General features: G+C 46.8%; 2 protein-coding genes across 5 annotated transcripts in view; one reads left to right on the top strand and one right to left on the bottom strand.

Annotated features, from left to right (window-relative positions):
* Nucleotides 1-120: 120 nt before the first annotated feature.
* Nucleotides 121-16,382, top strand: part of pknox1.2 (pbx/knotted 1 homeobox 1.2) — a 20,661-nt gene continuing 4,399 nt past the window's right edge. For 2 of the 4 annotated variants that reach the window (XR_004162668.2, XR_004162667.2), the window contains exons 1-11: nucleotides 123-233; nucleotides 1,411-1,522; nucleotides 3,208-3,335; nucleotides 4,262-4,433; nucleotides 5,478-5,648; nucleotides 6,015-6,159; nucleotides 7,914-8,011; nucleotides 8,260-8,388; nucleotides 9,233-9,309; nucleotides 9,411-9,574; nucleotides 11,001-12,237. Coding sequence is in view for 2 of the 4 variants with exons in the window: in XM_031558239.2 (XP_031414099.1) it covers nucleotides 1,472-1,522; nucleotides 3,208-3,335; nucleotides 4,262-4,433; nucleotides 5,478-5,648; nucleotides 6,015-6,159; nucleotides 7,914-8,011; nucleotides 8,260-8,388; nucleotides 9,233-9,309; nucleotides 9,411-9,574; nucleotides 11,001-11,197 (1,332 nt within the window). In the remaining 2 variants the exon portion in view is untranslated. Of the gene's footprint in view, nucleotides 234-304; nucleotides 396-1,410; nucleotides 1,523-3,207; nucleotides 3,336-4,261; nucleotides 4,434-5,477; nucleotides 5,649-6,014; nucleotides 6,160-7,913; nucleotides 8,012-8,259; nucleotides 8,389-9,232; nucleotides 9,310-9,410; nucleotides 9,575-11,000; nucleotides 12,672-16,382 lie in introns of those variants that run through there. The other 2 variants (XM_031558239.2, XM_012839170.3) reach the window with 2 other exon arrangements.
* LOC105913325 (transmembrane protease serine 3-like) overlaps nucleotides 13,564-16,382 on the bottom strand; it is a 17,443-nt gene continuing 14,624 nt past the window's right edge. The window contains exon 11 of the mRNA XM_031558573.1: nucleotides 13,564-13,575. Coding sequence (XP_031414433.1) covers nucleotides 13,564-13,575 — 12 coding nt within the window. The remainder of the gene's footprint in view (nucleotides 13,576-16,382) is intronic.

Here is a 16,382-nt window from a genome sequence, read left to right as displayed (position 1 = left end):
CAGCAACTGCAACCAATGAATATTTCAAACGCTGAGCGAAACATGCAGTCTGCCTGCCTTCCTCTAAAACCTCTGGGGGCGAGGCCCGTGCCGCTGAAACGTCATATCTCCTCCCACTTTATGGTTATTCATGAGCTAACTCGCCTGCGTGACTTTACGTGGTGACGACACGCGACAACTGCGGGTCCCGATTGCAGCAGCCGCTTGTCATTGTGACGAAGATTGGCACTAAGGTAAGCTGTCACTCAAAATCTTCTTTTTCCGTTCCCTATCAATCAAGCAATCTGAGCCACACACAAAAATGCCGTAGGCGAACAGGCACATGGAATCCGGCGTGGCGTAATATGTGTAAAGGCGTAGTGAAATAATGATGTGCGGAACAGACGGCCTTTAGCGTAAGGCGATTTTCTGGGAAACGAAGGATGAGGACCAGGAGCAAGGCCCAGTTTTTTAATCATCTTTTGTAGAAGTGCGAATGGCGCTAGTGGCGGGGAGGGAGAGGCAGCTGTCCCGAGATTGATTGATAGACGGTAGTGGGCAGGTTTTTATTACAATTAAAGGGACAGGACTAGATTTTACGAAGGAGGAAAAATAAACAGTTTATAATTTTAGCCGGAAATATGACAATCGGCAGCGTTCAACGCTGGTGTTGGCGGAGGCCAACGAAATCCTCCAGTGTAAACAAACATTTACCTCCATTTCAGACGGTTTCCTGCTACAGTAATGTTAGCTAGCATTAGCCATGGTTGTGGAGGAACATGGCGCCTACATGAGTTCGGCCGTTCTAAAAGAGATTCTTAGTTCGGCAACCTAATGTGGGCTACCGACGTTTGCATTTGTTCTGTATTGCTGTTGTTTCTCGGTGCCAATCCTCTGAATTATACCATTAACAACGACACAAGTTCACCTACACATACAAACATGGGCAGAAAAGTTTCAGATGTGTCGATACTATTCAGCATTTTCAACTGTTTAAGGGCGTGAATGCATGCACTTCCCTTGTGCGAGTTTGCAGCAGTCAACACAAGCGGAAAACGGAGGATAAAAAGGCGTATGGCTGACCGATAAGGTTGCTAGCTAACTTTAAGCAGCCACCAAAGCACGAGGCAGAAAATGAGTAATTTCCGGTTAAACGATTCAAACCTAGCCCCGAAAGTCTCCTGTTTTTCTATCTCCTTTGACGCCTCAAATACTCAAAAATACTAGGGGTGTTATGTCGCGAAGTTTCAACATTACACAAGGCGGCAAAGTTGCTGACCTTTATCGCTTCCCATTATACCCACACTATTAAATAGCCTACTATAAATACTCATGCTATGCGATATGATGGTGTGATGGCCCCAGTGAGCATTTAAAAAATTACACGAGAGAAATAAAGCGGAGTGCCGCATGATGTGTGTGTGTCCGCAGGAGCGCTGCTGCTGACTGGATCCTCTATGATGATAAAGTACTGTGGACACAAACATTAACTATGATGGCTTCCCAGTCCATGCCTGTAGAGGAGTATCAGGAGGCTGAGCAGGTGAGCCTGTGTGTGTGTGTGTGTGTGTGGACACTTATGGGAAAGTAAACTCATTAAACTTGTCCATCTGTGCAAACTGTATGCGGCGCTCCGGTGGGCGGCCGACGGAGGAGGAGGTGGTCAGTGGAGTGGCAGTTACGCACGAGACGCGCAGCCTCACGGGATCCACTCCGCGCGACTCATTCATAAAGATCTCCGATTCATGTACTGGAATGAAACTGAGTTCACGGTCACAAGAAAACTCCCACTTCCACAACAGATGAGGTTTTGGCCTGCGAACCCCCCTCCACTCTAGTCATATTACATAACCGAGAGGGGAACCAGGTAATCAGAATAGTATTTATGTCCAGTCTGAGAGGAATGCAAGCATCAATACTAATATTTACATGCGCATACTTGCCAACTATTTTTTCCATCTACTTGGGGTGATATGCAGTCAGGTTTGGCTCTGGTTAAGAATAGACAGCTGCAGTGGCGGATTGAATGAACACATAATTAGTGTAGGTAGATCTGTTTACCATTGACAGAGCAGGCACCACTCACTCAGGACTTGCTGTCATTCTAGTGTACATTTTATGGGTTGGGGTCGGAAACATCTCAGGTTGGGTTGAAGATAAAAGGTTTTTTTTTTTTTTTTTTTCAAGCATCTCCGGTTAACTGTGAAGATGAAATGTTCCAAACATTGTACATTTTACCTCCCAAACTAGAGTCGCATAGGGCACAGACAAGTAGACTGGAGCAACTGCGGAAGCCCTTTCCTTGGTATTCATCCCTAATAAATATACAGAGGTCATGAACATTAACACAGTCAGAGTGATTTTTGATGACACCATGATCCTGAAATCCACAATAAGGCCGTCAGGCCAGAAGCACATGTTGCCTAATTCTGGATGTGTGTGTGTGTGTGTGTGTGTGTGAGAGAGAGAGATAGACAGAGAATCCTGCAATCCTCATTGGCTCCCACGAATGAGTATTTTTAACACATTTTCTCAATCAGAGTCTTTGTTACTCCGTCACATGCTGTAAAGTCACACGGTCTGCCCACGGTGAGCTCCTCAGCAGAGGGGCACAGACACAGCCTAGACCCCCTCAGTCCTCACACCTAACAACTTTAAAACGCTCCAGATGTCTTTGGTTCTTCTAATTAAAAATGAATAAAAAAAAACAACTCCTTTCCCAGAGGAGCCACAGCGTCTGCCTCACCAGACATCCAGAAACGTTTTCTAGATAGTACTGGATAGTAAATAGTAGAAATCAGTGGTGATGGTCTTCTTCCTCCAACTGCTCTGTCTCTCTCTGAAGCAGTTAGCTGGATATGCTGTTAGGCTATCGCAGTCAGCTGGATATGCTGTTAGGCTATCGCAGTTAGCTGGATACGCTGTTGGGCTAACGCAGTCAGCTGGATATGCTGTTAGGCTAATGAGTTAGCTGGATATGCTGTTAGGCTATCGCAGTCAGCTGGATATGCTGTTAGGCTAATGAGTTAGCTGGATATGCTGTTAGGCTATCGCAGTTAGCTGGATATGCTGTTAGGCTAATGAGTTAGCTGGATATGCTGTTAGGCTAATGAGTTAGCTGGATATGCTGTTAGGCTAACATGGGGGCTTCAGTAAAGTGCCTGCTGGTGTATTTGCTGTGGATGCCCTGCTGATGTGTGTGTGTGTGTGTGTGTGTGTGTGCTCCAGATGCCCATTGGTCAGGCAGAATGTAAGTCAGGGGAGCATTATGGGGATACCACTGTTGCCACGGCACCCAGTCCACCCCCCTCAGAGCCTCAGACCCCCATGGATGCAGATAAGGAGGCCATCTACAGGTACTTACACACACACACACACACACACACCCTTCTTCCTTATTACACACGCACCTGCCCCCTTCACATACACCTCATCCTTCATATGTACACACATTTATCCCTGTCCCCCATCACACACACACACAAACCGTCACACACACACACACACACACACACACACACTCACACACACACACACAAACCCTCACAAACACACACACACAAACCCTCACAAACACACACACACACAACCCTCACAAACACACACACAAACCCTCACAAACACACACACACAAACCCTCACAAACACACACACACAAACCCTCACAAACACACACACACAAACCCTCACAAACACACACACACACACACACTCACACAGTACAAGGCGCTCACACACACACACACACAGTACGTAATTACAACTCTAAAACTCTAAAATTGCTAACTTAAAATACATGTTGATGTTAACAGAAAGGGGGAAACATAAAGCATTCATGCGTGGAACACCGGGAGACACCAGATAATAGACACAACCAGGAAGTCCAGTCTTTCACACACATCACTGCCGCTGCACGCCGCAATATGTTTGATGTTTAATTTTTGTCATCTTTCCGTTAGTTGTGAAATTGATATAATATCTTCGTGCTTAAGGGGAGCTGTACTGATTTAAGCTGTATACTGGACATCCACAGACGTTCCTCACGTGATCTGTGTGTGTTGGTTAGGGGAACACACCTTGCCTCTCCATACCCACACACTAACACTTACCCTCCATACGGCTAACACACACACACACACCATAAATCTACTCTTGAATTACAAAGGGAACTGTGTGTGTGTGTGCGTGTGTGTGTGTGTGCGTGTGTGTGTGTGTGTGTGTGTGTGTGTGTGTGTGTGTGTGTGTGTGTGTGTGTGTGTGTGTGTGTGTGTGTGTGCGCCAGACATCCTCTGTTCCCACTGTTGGCGCTGCTCTTTGAGAAGTGTGAGCAGTCTACCCAGAGCTCGGACTGTGTGACGTCGGCCAGTTTTGATGTGGACATCGAGAACTTTGTGCGTAGCCAAGAAAAGGAGGGAAAGGCCTTCTTCAGCGAGGACCCCGAGCTGGACAGCCTGGTGAGATGCTACACACACACACACACACACACACACACACACACACACACACACACACACACACACACACACTCTGAGGTAAACACCTTACACACGCCCCACATACACACCTGAGGCCAACGGCTAACACACACATACAAGGTTAACGAGCTAATGCACATACACAAACCTGAGGTTAAAGGCTAACACACACATTCACACACCTGAGGTTAACGAGCTAACAAATACAGTCATACACCTGATGTTAACGTCTGATACATACACACACACACACACATACAGACCTGTGGTTAACAGCTAACACACACACACACGTACCTGATGTTAACGTCTGATACATACACACACACATACAGACCTGAGGTTAACAGCTAACACACACACACACATACCTGATGTTAACGTCTGATATATACACACACATACCTGATGTTAACGTCTGATACATACACACACACACATACAAACCTGAGGTTAACAGCTAACACATACATGCAAACTTGAGGTTAACGAGCTAATACACACACACATACAAAAATCAGATACCACTGTTAGATTCAACACTGATCCCGACTTCCAGGGCGACACAAGCCTAACACAGCTGCTAACACACACACACACACACACACACACACACACACACACACAAGCCTAACACAGCTGCTAACACTCACACACACACACACACACACACACACAAAAGCCTAACACAGCTGCTAACACACACACACACACACACACACACACACACAAGCTTAACACAGACACACACACACACACACACACACACACACAAGCCTAACACAGCTGCTAACACTCACACACACACACACACACACACGCACACAAGCCTTACACAGCTGCTAACACTCACACACACACACACACACACACACACACACACACAAGCCTAACACAGCTGCTAACACTCGCGCACACACACACACACACACACACACAAGCCTAACACAGCTGCTAACACACACACACACAAGCCTAACACAGCTGCTAACACAGAGCGCTTCACATGTGGTGTGTGTTCAGATGGTGAAGGCCATCCAGGTGCTACGCATCCACCTGCTGGAGCTGGAGAAGGTGAGTGACCTGTGCAAAGACTTCTGCAGCCGCTACATCGCCTGCCTCAAGACCAAGATGAACAGCGAGACGCTGCTGAGTGGAGAACCAGGCAGCCCCTACTCCCCCGTACAGACACAGGTAGCACACACACATGCACTCACTATATACACACACACACACGCACACATGCACTCACTATATACACACATATACACACACACACACACACACACACACATGCACTCACTATATACACATATACACACACACACACACACACACACACACACACACATGCACTCACTATATACACACACACATTATTTACACACACACACACACACACATATACACACACACCACTCACACACACACACATACCATTTACACATACACACTCATATGTACACAAATAATCTTGCACATAAATACATGTGTTTCACAGTTTCTTCAACATAGAGTAAGAGACATTCATTTCCTTTTGTGTGTGTGTGTGTGTGTCAGATCTCCAACGCGCTCACGGGCACCATCAGTCCTCAGGGCATTATGGTTCCCGCCTCAGCCCTTCAGCAAGGCAACGTTACCGTGACAACAGTCAACCCTGCACAGATGGTGGCAGGTATGTCACCATGGCATACGTCCCCCTCAGGTACTGCTGCAGCCGTTCACACACACACACACACACACACACAAAAACACACACACACAACACACCTCTCACCTCACTGAGATACAGAAAAAAAAATCTATCAAAACTCTCCTTAATTCAGTTCAATTTTAGTTATATAGCGGCAAAACATTTTCTCAAGTCGCTTTACAGAGCCCAGAACCTGCAACCCCCTGTTTCCCCCTGCAAGGAAAAACTCCCTGTTAACAGGAAGAACCGGGAACAGAACCGGGAACAGAACCGGGAACAGAACCGGGATCGGTAGAGACAGAAGAAGGGGAGAGAGGGAATCGGAGGGGGCAGAAGGGAAAGGAGAAGGGAGCCAATCAGAAACATGGCATACAACATAAGGAGAAGGGGAGGGGAGGGGAGCCAATCAGAAACATGGCATACAACATAAGGAGAAGGGGAGGGGAGGGGAGCCAATCAGAAACATGGCATACAACATAAGGAGAAGGGGAGGGGAGCCAATCAGAAACATGGCATACAACATAAGGAGAAGGGGAGGGGAGGGGAGCCAATCAGAAACATGGCATACAACATAAGGAGAAGGGGAGGGGAGGGGAGCCAATCAGAAACATGGCATACAACATAAGGAGAAGGGGAGGGGAGCCAATCAGAAACATGGCATACAACATAAGGAGAAGGGGAGGGGAGCCAATCAGAAACATGGCATACAACATAAGGAGAAGGGGAGGGGAGGGGAGCCAATCAGAAACATGGCATACAACATAAGGAGAAGGGGAGGGGAGGGGAGCCAATCAGAAACATGGCATACAACATAAGGAGAAGGGGAGGGGAGCCAATCAGAAACATGGCATACAAGATAAGCATGCTGACGGCAGATGGCATCAGCCTGTCAGGTTAAAGGGGCGGCCAATATGATGTAAACACAGCGGCAACACCTTTTAGGCCCACATTTGGTGCTCGTGTACCCGTCGCTGCAGTCTGCTCCTAAACGACAGGTGGCGCTGCCGAGAAAAATGCCATCTACACCGCTGGAAAGTAAAATGTACATGACCGTTACCTATATCACCAGTAATATAAGGGATTAACTGCTGGAAGCAGCAATAAGAAAAATAAGATAAGATAAGAAGAGTGCCAAGTAGAGTGAAATAGCTCAGGCGATACGACATGACAGTTGAACTGGATGTGTGGATTAACCACTGGATCACCTGTATGTGTGGATTCAACTAGAGAGTCCTAAAAGTTTCTGGTTAGTGTTGTGGGATTAACAGGCCCATCTGCTAGATACAACTTGACAGATTTTATTATTATAATTGAATTTGTATTTGTTTAGTAATGAAAACCAGATGACTTCAGTGTAGTGATGATCACATGCGTGACCCCCCTAGCATGTAGGAACACTGACAGGCTGCCTACACACACACACACACACACACACACACATATACACACACACACACACATACACACACACACACACACACACACACCCATGCACACGCACACACATACACTCACACATACACACACACACATACACACACATACGCACACACACACGCACACACACCCATGCACACACACACATACGCACACACACCCATGCACACACACACATACGCACACACACACACACACACATGCACACATGCACACACACGCACACCCATGCACGCACGCACACACACACACACAAGTTTAAGATGCTAGTTATTTGTCCACATTTATTTAGTGTCTTTGTGTGTTTGTGTATGTGTTCAAATTATCAGGTGGAACGGTATATCAACCTGTTACGGTCGTCACACCACAAGGACAGGTGGTAACCCAGGCACTGTCGCCAGGGACAATACGCATTCAGAACACACAGGTATACCACAGCGCACACACACACATTATTTTACTAGCTTTCTATTCAGTAATTGGTTCACTGTCAAAAATTGAGTTTTTGTGTATGCGTGTGTGTGTGTGCGTGTGTGTGTGTGTGCGTGTGTGTGTGTGTGTGTGTGTATGTGTGTGCGTGTGTGTGTGTGTGTGCGTGCGTGCGTGCGTGTGTGTGTGTGTGTGTGTGTGTGTATGCGTGTGTGTGTGTGTGTGTGTGTGTGTGTGTGTCCGCAGCTTCAGCTGCAGTTGAACCAGGACTTGAGCTTCTTCACTCAGGATGAAAGTTCATCCAAGAACAAGAGGGGCATCCTGCCCAAACAAGCCACCAACGTCATGCGCTCCTGGCTCTTCCAGCACATTGGGGTGAGAGGTCACGGCATCCGTCAGGTCACAGTCACACTGTCAGTACAGTCACACAGTCAGGACACAGTCACACAGTCACACTGTCAGTACAGTCACACTGTCAGTACACAATCACACTGTCAGTATATATTCACACTGGTATTCACACTGATGTCAGTACACAGTCATACTGATGTCAGGATATATTCACACTGATGTCAGTATATATTCACACTGATGTCAGGATATATTCACACTGATGTCAGTATATATTCACACTGATGTCAGTATATATTCACGCTGATGTCAGGATATATTCACACTGATGTCAGTATATATTCACGCTGATGTCAGGATATATTCACACTGATGTCAGTATATATTCACACTGATGTCAGTATATATTCACGCTGATGTCAGGATATATTCACACTGATGTCAGTATATATTCACGCTGATGTCAGGATATATTCACACTGATGTCAGGATATATTCACGCTGATGTCAGGATATATTCACACTGATGTCAGTATATATTCACACTGATGTCAGGATATATTCACACTGATGTCAGGATATATTCACGCTGATGTCAGGATATATTCACGCTGATGTCAGGATATATTCACGCTGATGTCAGGATATATTCACACTGATGTCAGTATATATTCACACTGATGTCAGGATATATTCACGCTGATGTCAGTATATGTTCACACTGTCAGGATATTTTCACATTGAGGGTCTGAGGGGACAAATCTGTAAACTTTATAACATTTGAGGATGTTGTGTTTTGTTGTGGTGCGTGTGCGTGTGTGTGTGTGTGTGTGTGCGCATATGTGTGCGTGTGTGTTTGTATCGACAGCACCCCTACCCCACTGAAGATGAAAAGAAGCAGATTGCCACTCAGACGAACCTGACCCTCCTGCAGGTCAATAACTGGTTAGTCCCGCCCCTACCCCGCCTCCACACTCCCATTGGCTGCTGCTCCTGCAGTCCAGATGCGGATTGGTTTGAAGGATAACTCTGCTTCACTCTCACAGGTTCATAAATGCTCGGAGGCGGATCCTGCAGCCCATGTTGGATGCCAGCCAATCAGAAACTCCCAAAAGCAAGAAGAAGCCGCCCCAGAACCGCCCACTGCAGCGCTTCTGGCCCGACTCCATCGCCTCTGGAGTCACTCAGCAACACGTTACTATGGCTGATGGTACGTGTGTGTGTGTGTGTGTGTGTGTGTGTGTGTGTGTGTGTGTCTGTGTGTGTGTGTGTGTGTGTGTGTGTGTGTGTGTGTCTGTCTGTGTCTGTGTGTCTGTGTGTGTGTGTCTGTCTGTGTGTGTGTGTGTGTGTGTGTCTGTGTGTGTGTGTGTGTGTGTGTGTCTGTGTGTGTGTGTGTCTCTGTGTGTCTGTGTGTGTGTGTGTGTGTGTGTGTGTGTGTGTTGTCTGTGTGTCTGTGTGTCTGTGTCTGTGTCTGTGTGTCTGTGTGTCTGTGTTTGTGTCTGTGTGTGTGTGTGTGTGTGTGTGTGTGTGTGTGTGTGTCTGAGGGGCCATAGTGTGATGAACCTTTGGGGTTTTGGGAAGTATGTTAGGTGTAACGTGGTGACGTATGTTTGAGTATGTTAGGGTTCATCTGCGATGTGCTGTCGTGTTCAGTTCAGTCCTGAGAGTAGAGACAGAAACCAGGTCTAGTCTTGTGTGTGTCTGTGTGTGTGTGTGTGTGTGTGTGTGTGTCCTGAGAGTAGAGACAGAAACCAGGTCTAGTCAGTAATGCTGACATTTTTCTGAATAAAAAAGTTTTAGCTGTTGATAGGCCAAAATAAATAGTCCATTGTTTAAAGGGTTTTTAGTTTTTCTTAAATCTAAAATAACGAAGCCATACTGTTGCCGTGACCTAAAACCTGTGATGCATACCAGACTGTGGGCTCCCTCTGTGTGTGTGTAACTGTGTGTGTGTGTAACTGTGTGTGTGTGTGTGTGTGTGTGTGTGTGTGTAACTGTGTGTAACTGTGTGTGTGTGTGTAACTGTGTGTGTGTGTGTGTGTGTGTGTGTGTGTGTGTAACTGTGTGTGTGTGTAACTGTGTGTAACTGTGTGTGTGTGTGTGTGTGTAACTGTGTGTAACTGTGTGTGTGTGTAACTGTGTGTAACTGTGTGTGTGTGTGTAACTGTGTGTGTGTGTGTGTGTGTAACTGTGTGTGTGTGTGTGTAACTGTGTGTGTGTGTGTGTGTGTGTAACTGTGTGTGTGTGTGTGTGTGTGTAACTGTGTGTGTGTGTGTAACTGTGTGTGTGTGTGTGTGTGTGTAACTGTGTTTGTGTGTAACTGTGTGTGTGTGTGTAACTGTGTGTGTGTGTAACTGTGTGTAACTGTGTGTGTGTAACTGTGTGTGTGTCTGTGTGTAACTGTGTGTGTGTGTGTGTGTGTGTGTTTGTGTGGGCCCACTGTACCGCTGCATCTCTAATATTTATGTGTGTTTATAGTATTTACGGATGTGTCGTGTGGCTTATAAACGTTCTATCTATCGCACTATTTTATAGCATTTTAAGCTAAACTCTGTGTGTGTGTGTGTGTGTGTGTGTGTGTGTGTGTGTGTGTGTGTGTGTGTGTGTGTGTGTGTGTGTGTGTGTTCATGCCCCAGGGACCCTGGTGGCAGTGGGGGAGGACGGACTGCAGTCCCTGTCGTCAGACGGAGCCACTCTAGCCGTGCAGCAGGTGATGCTGGGGGGCCACAGCGAGGATGACTCTGACCTGGGATCAGACGACGAAGATCACCCAGACCTATCTGACGCCAACATTTCCAGGCTGGGCCTGGACCACAGCAGCTCGCTGCAGTAGACTCACTCACACACACACACACACACACACACACACACACACACACACACACACACACAATCACACACAATCACGCATGTATGGGCACAGATGTTGTTACACAAAAATGCCAACCAAGAAAGCGAAAGAATGCACACACACAGACACACACACGCATGTTTTAAGTGCTGTCAAAAGTACTGTAGTTCATTTGGTATTGGAGTACAGAAGTAGACAAACTTTTTGTATAGTCAGAAGAATGAGTTTGACTGCTTAATGTACACACACATACATTGACGTGTTTGCTTTATGTACACGCACACACACACACACACACAGGAAGAAAGCACAACCACAGCACACAGCGCTGGCCTGTTACTGGTTGTGCCGGGGCGATTCTGTAGAATTCTGCACTTTCCCTCCAGCAGGGCCCCCCGGCTCCCACACACATGCAGAGAGCCACGTGACCTTCGGGTGACCTTTGAACTCTAATCACAGAGGTCACGGGAGCTGCGTTCTCTCTCTCTCTCCTGCCCTCTGCAGCAGTGCCAACCTCTCGTGCGGCGTCTCCTGTACAGTCGAAACCGAACCCTGGCATGCCTGTGTTTGCCCCTGCAGATAAAGTTGATCTATTTTTATACAGTGATGGGCTGACATCATCGGGTTGTCACATCTGAGTTTTTTGCTGTTTTGGCCTTTTTTTTTTTGTTAGTTTGTTTTTGTAAGAGATATTTATGGATAAATATTTGCTTTTAAACGTAGCTGTAGATCCCTATTCTGAGGGTGTTTGTTGGTGAATTTGTGTGCTAATATAATTGACTGATCTGGGGACTTTAACACAAGACGTTATTTGGTAGAAGATCCCTTAGTCTCTACACACACACACACACACACACACACACACACACACACAGACAGAATGAGTTTATATTCATTACCATCACCTGGCTTCATCTGTTTCTCATAGAACACACACACACACACACACGGTGCCATGATGCCCTTTTAAGGCATGCAGTCAGAAGCAGCATGCAAAGAGGTGTGTGTGTGTGTGTGTGTGTGTTTGTGATTTAATGCATGATCTTTGGCTTCATGAAGCTGGTGTATCCGGAACAGGATGATATGTGAAGATTCATCATGAAGGACTGATGCGACGCACACCTCACACACACTGCAACGCACACACACCACAGCTCTCTCCACCACCTCGCATCAGCATCACAGCACCTTCATACTCATCAGGAAGACTTTATGAAAAAGTGTGTGCTTCCTAAAAAAAACACTAAACCGTCTGCAGCATTACCGTGGAAATACTCATGTCAACTGCCTCTGTTTTTTTTTGTGTTTTTTTTTTCAAGTCTGATGCAGATATGTTTCTGAATATTAGAACCACACACACACACACTCAGCCTTTGGGTCGGTGTGAGAAGCTCTGAGGTTCTGTGGCCTGAGGCGTCACAGCAATGCGTTTGTAATAAACAAACAAACAAACAAACAAACAAACAAACATGTAACTCTTTGCTTGATGTTTTGCTTGATTTTTATGTGAAGGTTTGCTCTCTTCCACTGTACAAAACTTGTAAGTGGCAGGTTTCTTAAAACAAACAAACACTACACTTTGATATAATGCAAAAAAAATAGCTGTTAACAAAATGTACATCTTTTTGCTGAAAGAGTCTTGTATGAAAAATAAAACATTTGAAAGCTTTTGTAAAAAAAAAAAAGAAAAAGAAAAAAGAAAACTTGCGTTGTCTGCAGTCTTACACACACACACCTTGCTTGCATTGCCTGTAGAGACTGGCTGGGCTCTAGTCTCGACCATAGACATATATACATATAGGTATATATGTCTATGGTCTCGACTACCACAGCAGCACCAGTCAGCCATGAGCTCGCTGCTGCCCCCTAGAGTGAGGCAGTGGCAGAGCAGACACACTCCTACCTCTTTTCCACCAACAGGGAATGGCGTCCTGTTCTGGTTTGCGCACCAAATTATGAACTTTTCGGGGCATGTTGACCAAAAATAAATTGGTTCGGAACCTGAACAGTTCGGAACCAAAAGATTGTCAGTTTTTCCCAGTGCGAACCGTGACAACGCCGTTCGCTCGCAGGTACTCAGTGTGGTCCGTGACGACGCCGTTCGCTCGCAGGTCATTAGTGTGGTCCGATCCGGCCTCTCACTGCGTTTGCTTACTTCCGTTTGGCCACGCCCTCCATTGATGACACATCCTTGGTTCCAATCGTTCCGCTCAAAACTGGTGGAAACGTGGGCTAACCCCTAACCTTTACCCAACCGAGGGCCCTAACCTTTACCCAACCCCAGAGCCCTAACCCCAGGGCCTAACCTTTACCCAACCCCAGGGCCCGAACCCCAGGAGGCAAAGGGGTCACTGCAACACCTACACCGAGAGGACAGGGACAGGACGGGGTCCTGACCCTACTCACAGAGACGGGGACGGGGTTCTGACCCTACACACACACACAGGGTCGTGACCCTACTCACACACACAGGGTCATGACCCTACTCACACACACAGGGTCATGACCCTACTCACACACACGGGGTCGTGACCCTACTCACACAGACGTGGTCCTGACCCTACTCACACAGACATGGTCTTGACCCTACACACACACACAGGGTCGTGACCCTACTCACACACACAGGGTCATGACCCTACTCACACACACAGGGTCATGACCCTACTCACACACACGGGGTCGTGACCCTACTCACACAGACGTGGTCCTGACCCTACTCACACAGACATGGTCTTGACCCTACACACACACACAGGGATGTGGTTCTGACCCTACTCACACACACAGGGTCATGACCCTACACACACAGACACAGACGGGATCCTGACCCTACTCACACAGACAGGGACCGGGTTCTGACCCTACTCACACACACAGACATGGTCTTGACCCTACTCACACACACAGGGTCATGACCCTACTCACACACACAGGGACGGGGTCGTGACCCTACTCACACAGACAGGGACGGGGTCGTGACCCTACTCACACACACGTGGTCCTGACCCTACTCACACAGACGGGGTCATGACCCTACTCACACACACAGGGACGGGATCCTGACCCTACTCACACACACGGGGTTGTGACCCTACTCACACACACGGGGTCATGACCCTACACACACACACGGGGTCCTGACCCTATTCACACACACGGGGTCGTGACCCTACTCACACACACAGGGACGGGGTCGTGACCCTACTCACACACACAGGGTCATGACCCTACTCACACACACGGGGTCATGACCCTACTCACACACACAGGGTCCTGACCCTACACACACACACGGGGTTGTGACCCTACTCACACACACAGGGTCATGACCCTACTCACACAGACGGGGACGGGGTCTTGACCCTACTCACACAGACGTGGTCCTGACCCTACACACACACACGGGGTTGTGACCCTACTCACACACACAGACGTGGTCTTGACCCTACTCACACAGACGGGGTCATGACCCTACTCACACACACACGGGGTCGTGACCCTACACACACACAGAGACGTGGTCCAGACCCTACTCACACACACGGGGTCATGACCCTACTCACACACACAGGGTCATGACCCTACTCACACACACGGGGTCGTGACCCTACTCACACACATGGGGTCATGACCCTACACACTCACACAGAGACGGGGTCCAGAAGGACAGCAGTGTATGTGGGCTCCCTTGGAATGGAATACATGATGTTGGTGGTGTTGGCACCTTGACCAATGCAACCGCAGGAACAGTGAACAGCATTAGTTTGACATGAAATATATTATAAATACAGCAATACAGCATGAAATATATAAATACATCAATACAGCATGAAATATACAGTATAAATACATCAATACAGCATTTAATTTCCACAAGGGTCTCTGGAATAGTGGCAACCCGTTTAATCTGTCCGTTCATCCAATTTGTTTTCAGGTGTGTATTCCTGAAGTGGGGCACAGCCTCCATCTTAAGGCTGGTTAGCCACTCCTCCATCTTAAGGCTGGTTAGCCACTCTGAGCCTCTTCCCTCTAAACAAGCAGAAACAAACAAACAGGCAACAGAAAGGTCAGAGTTCACAGGTACACAGGTACACTCACTCTAAAACTGACACTAACTCTCAACACTAAACCTAACTGACACTAAATCTCAACACTAAACCTAACTGACACTAACTCTAACACTTAACACTACAGTTTTTTACAATCGTTTTCACACTTGTCTCAATAACATGTCCACTTTTTCAAAACTCTTCACATAGTGGGCATCGCAGACACACACGTCAGTACATCACCAAACCACCAAAACACTTCACACTTCACCCAAAAGTGACTCATGCTGTCATAACTATAGCATATGCTCTCTCCCATTAAACTACTTTATCACTCGATGTACAATGAACTAAAAAACACAGACACCTTGTACATATTGTAATATAAAATAAAATGTACAGTAAATATGAAATTCAGCTATACGCCTCAAGACAGCTCCATGCTAAATGTTCTGTGGTATACTACAGTGTGTGTGTGTGTGTGTGTGTGTGTGTGTGTGTGGTGAGTGTGTGTGTGTGTGTGTGTGTGTGTGTGTGTGTGTGTGTGTGTGTGTGTGTGTGTGTGTGTTTCTGTGGTATACTACAGTACAAAAAAGTGCAGACACTTCTCTTTCCCAGTGCAGTAAGTGAAACAACAACACATGAGACTACCACTAAAAGTGTCCTGTTTGTGTGTGTGTGTGTGTGTGTGTGTGTGTGTGTGTGTGAGACTACTACTAGAAGTGTCCTGTTTGTGTGTCTGTGTGTGTGTGTGAGACTACCACTAGAAGTGTCCTGCAGCCCTAATGCTGATCCGTATTGAAATATTTATGAACTTCACATTTACAGTACCGCAACATTCTCCCTTGCCTTGAATTTTTAGAAAGAATCTTCAGCACATCTAATACACCCCTAAAATTCCCCATAATTCACAAATATTTCAAGGCAAGCTGTTGTCATGACACAGAGAACAAACTTTTTTGATCTGTTGGTTTGCCTGTCACAATACTGTAGATACCAAGTGTGAGATGTTTTGAGGGTGGCAAATACACCATGTGTGATCAGTGGTACAGTGGTTAGTGTTGTTGAATAACAAGCTGACCTGGGTTCAATTCCTGGGCAATGCAAGATGTTAT

Source organism: Clupea harengus, chromosome 21, assembly GCF_900700415.2.
Source record: "Clupea harengus chromosome 21, Ch_v2.0.2, whole genome shotgun sequence".
Classification (NCBI taxonomy): Eukaryota; Metazoa; Chordata; class Actinopteri; order Clupeiformes; family Clupeidae; genus Clupea; species Clupea harengus.
This window is presented reverse-complemented; position numbering and strand designations above follow the sequence as displayed.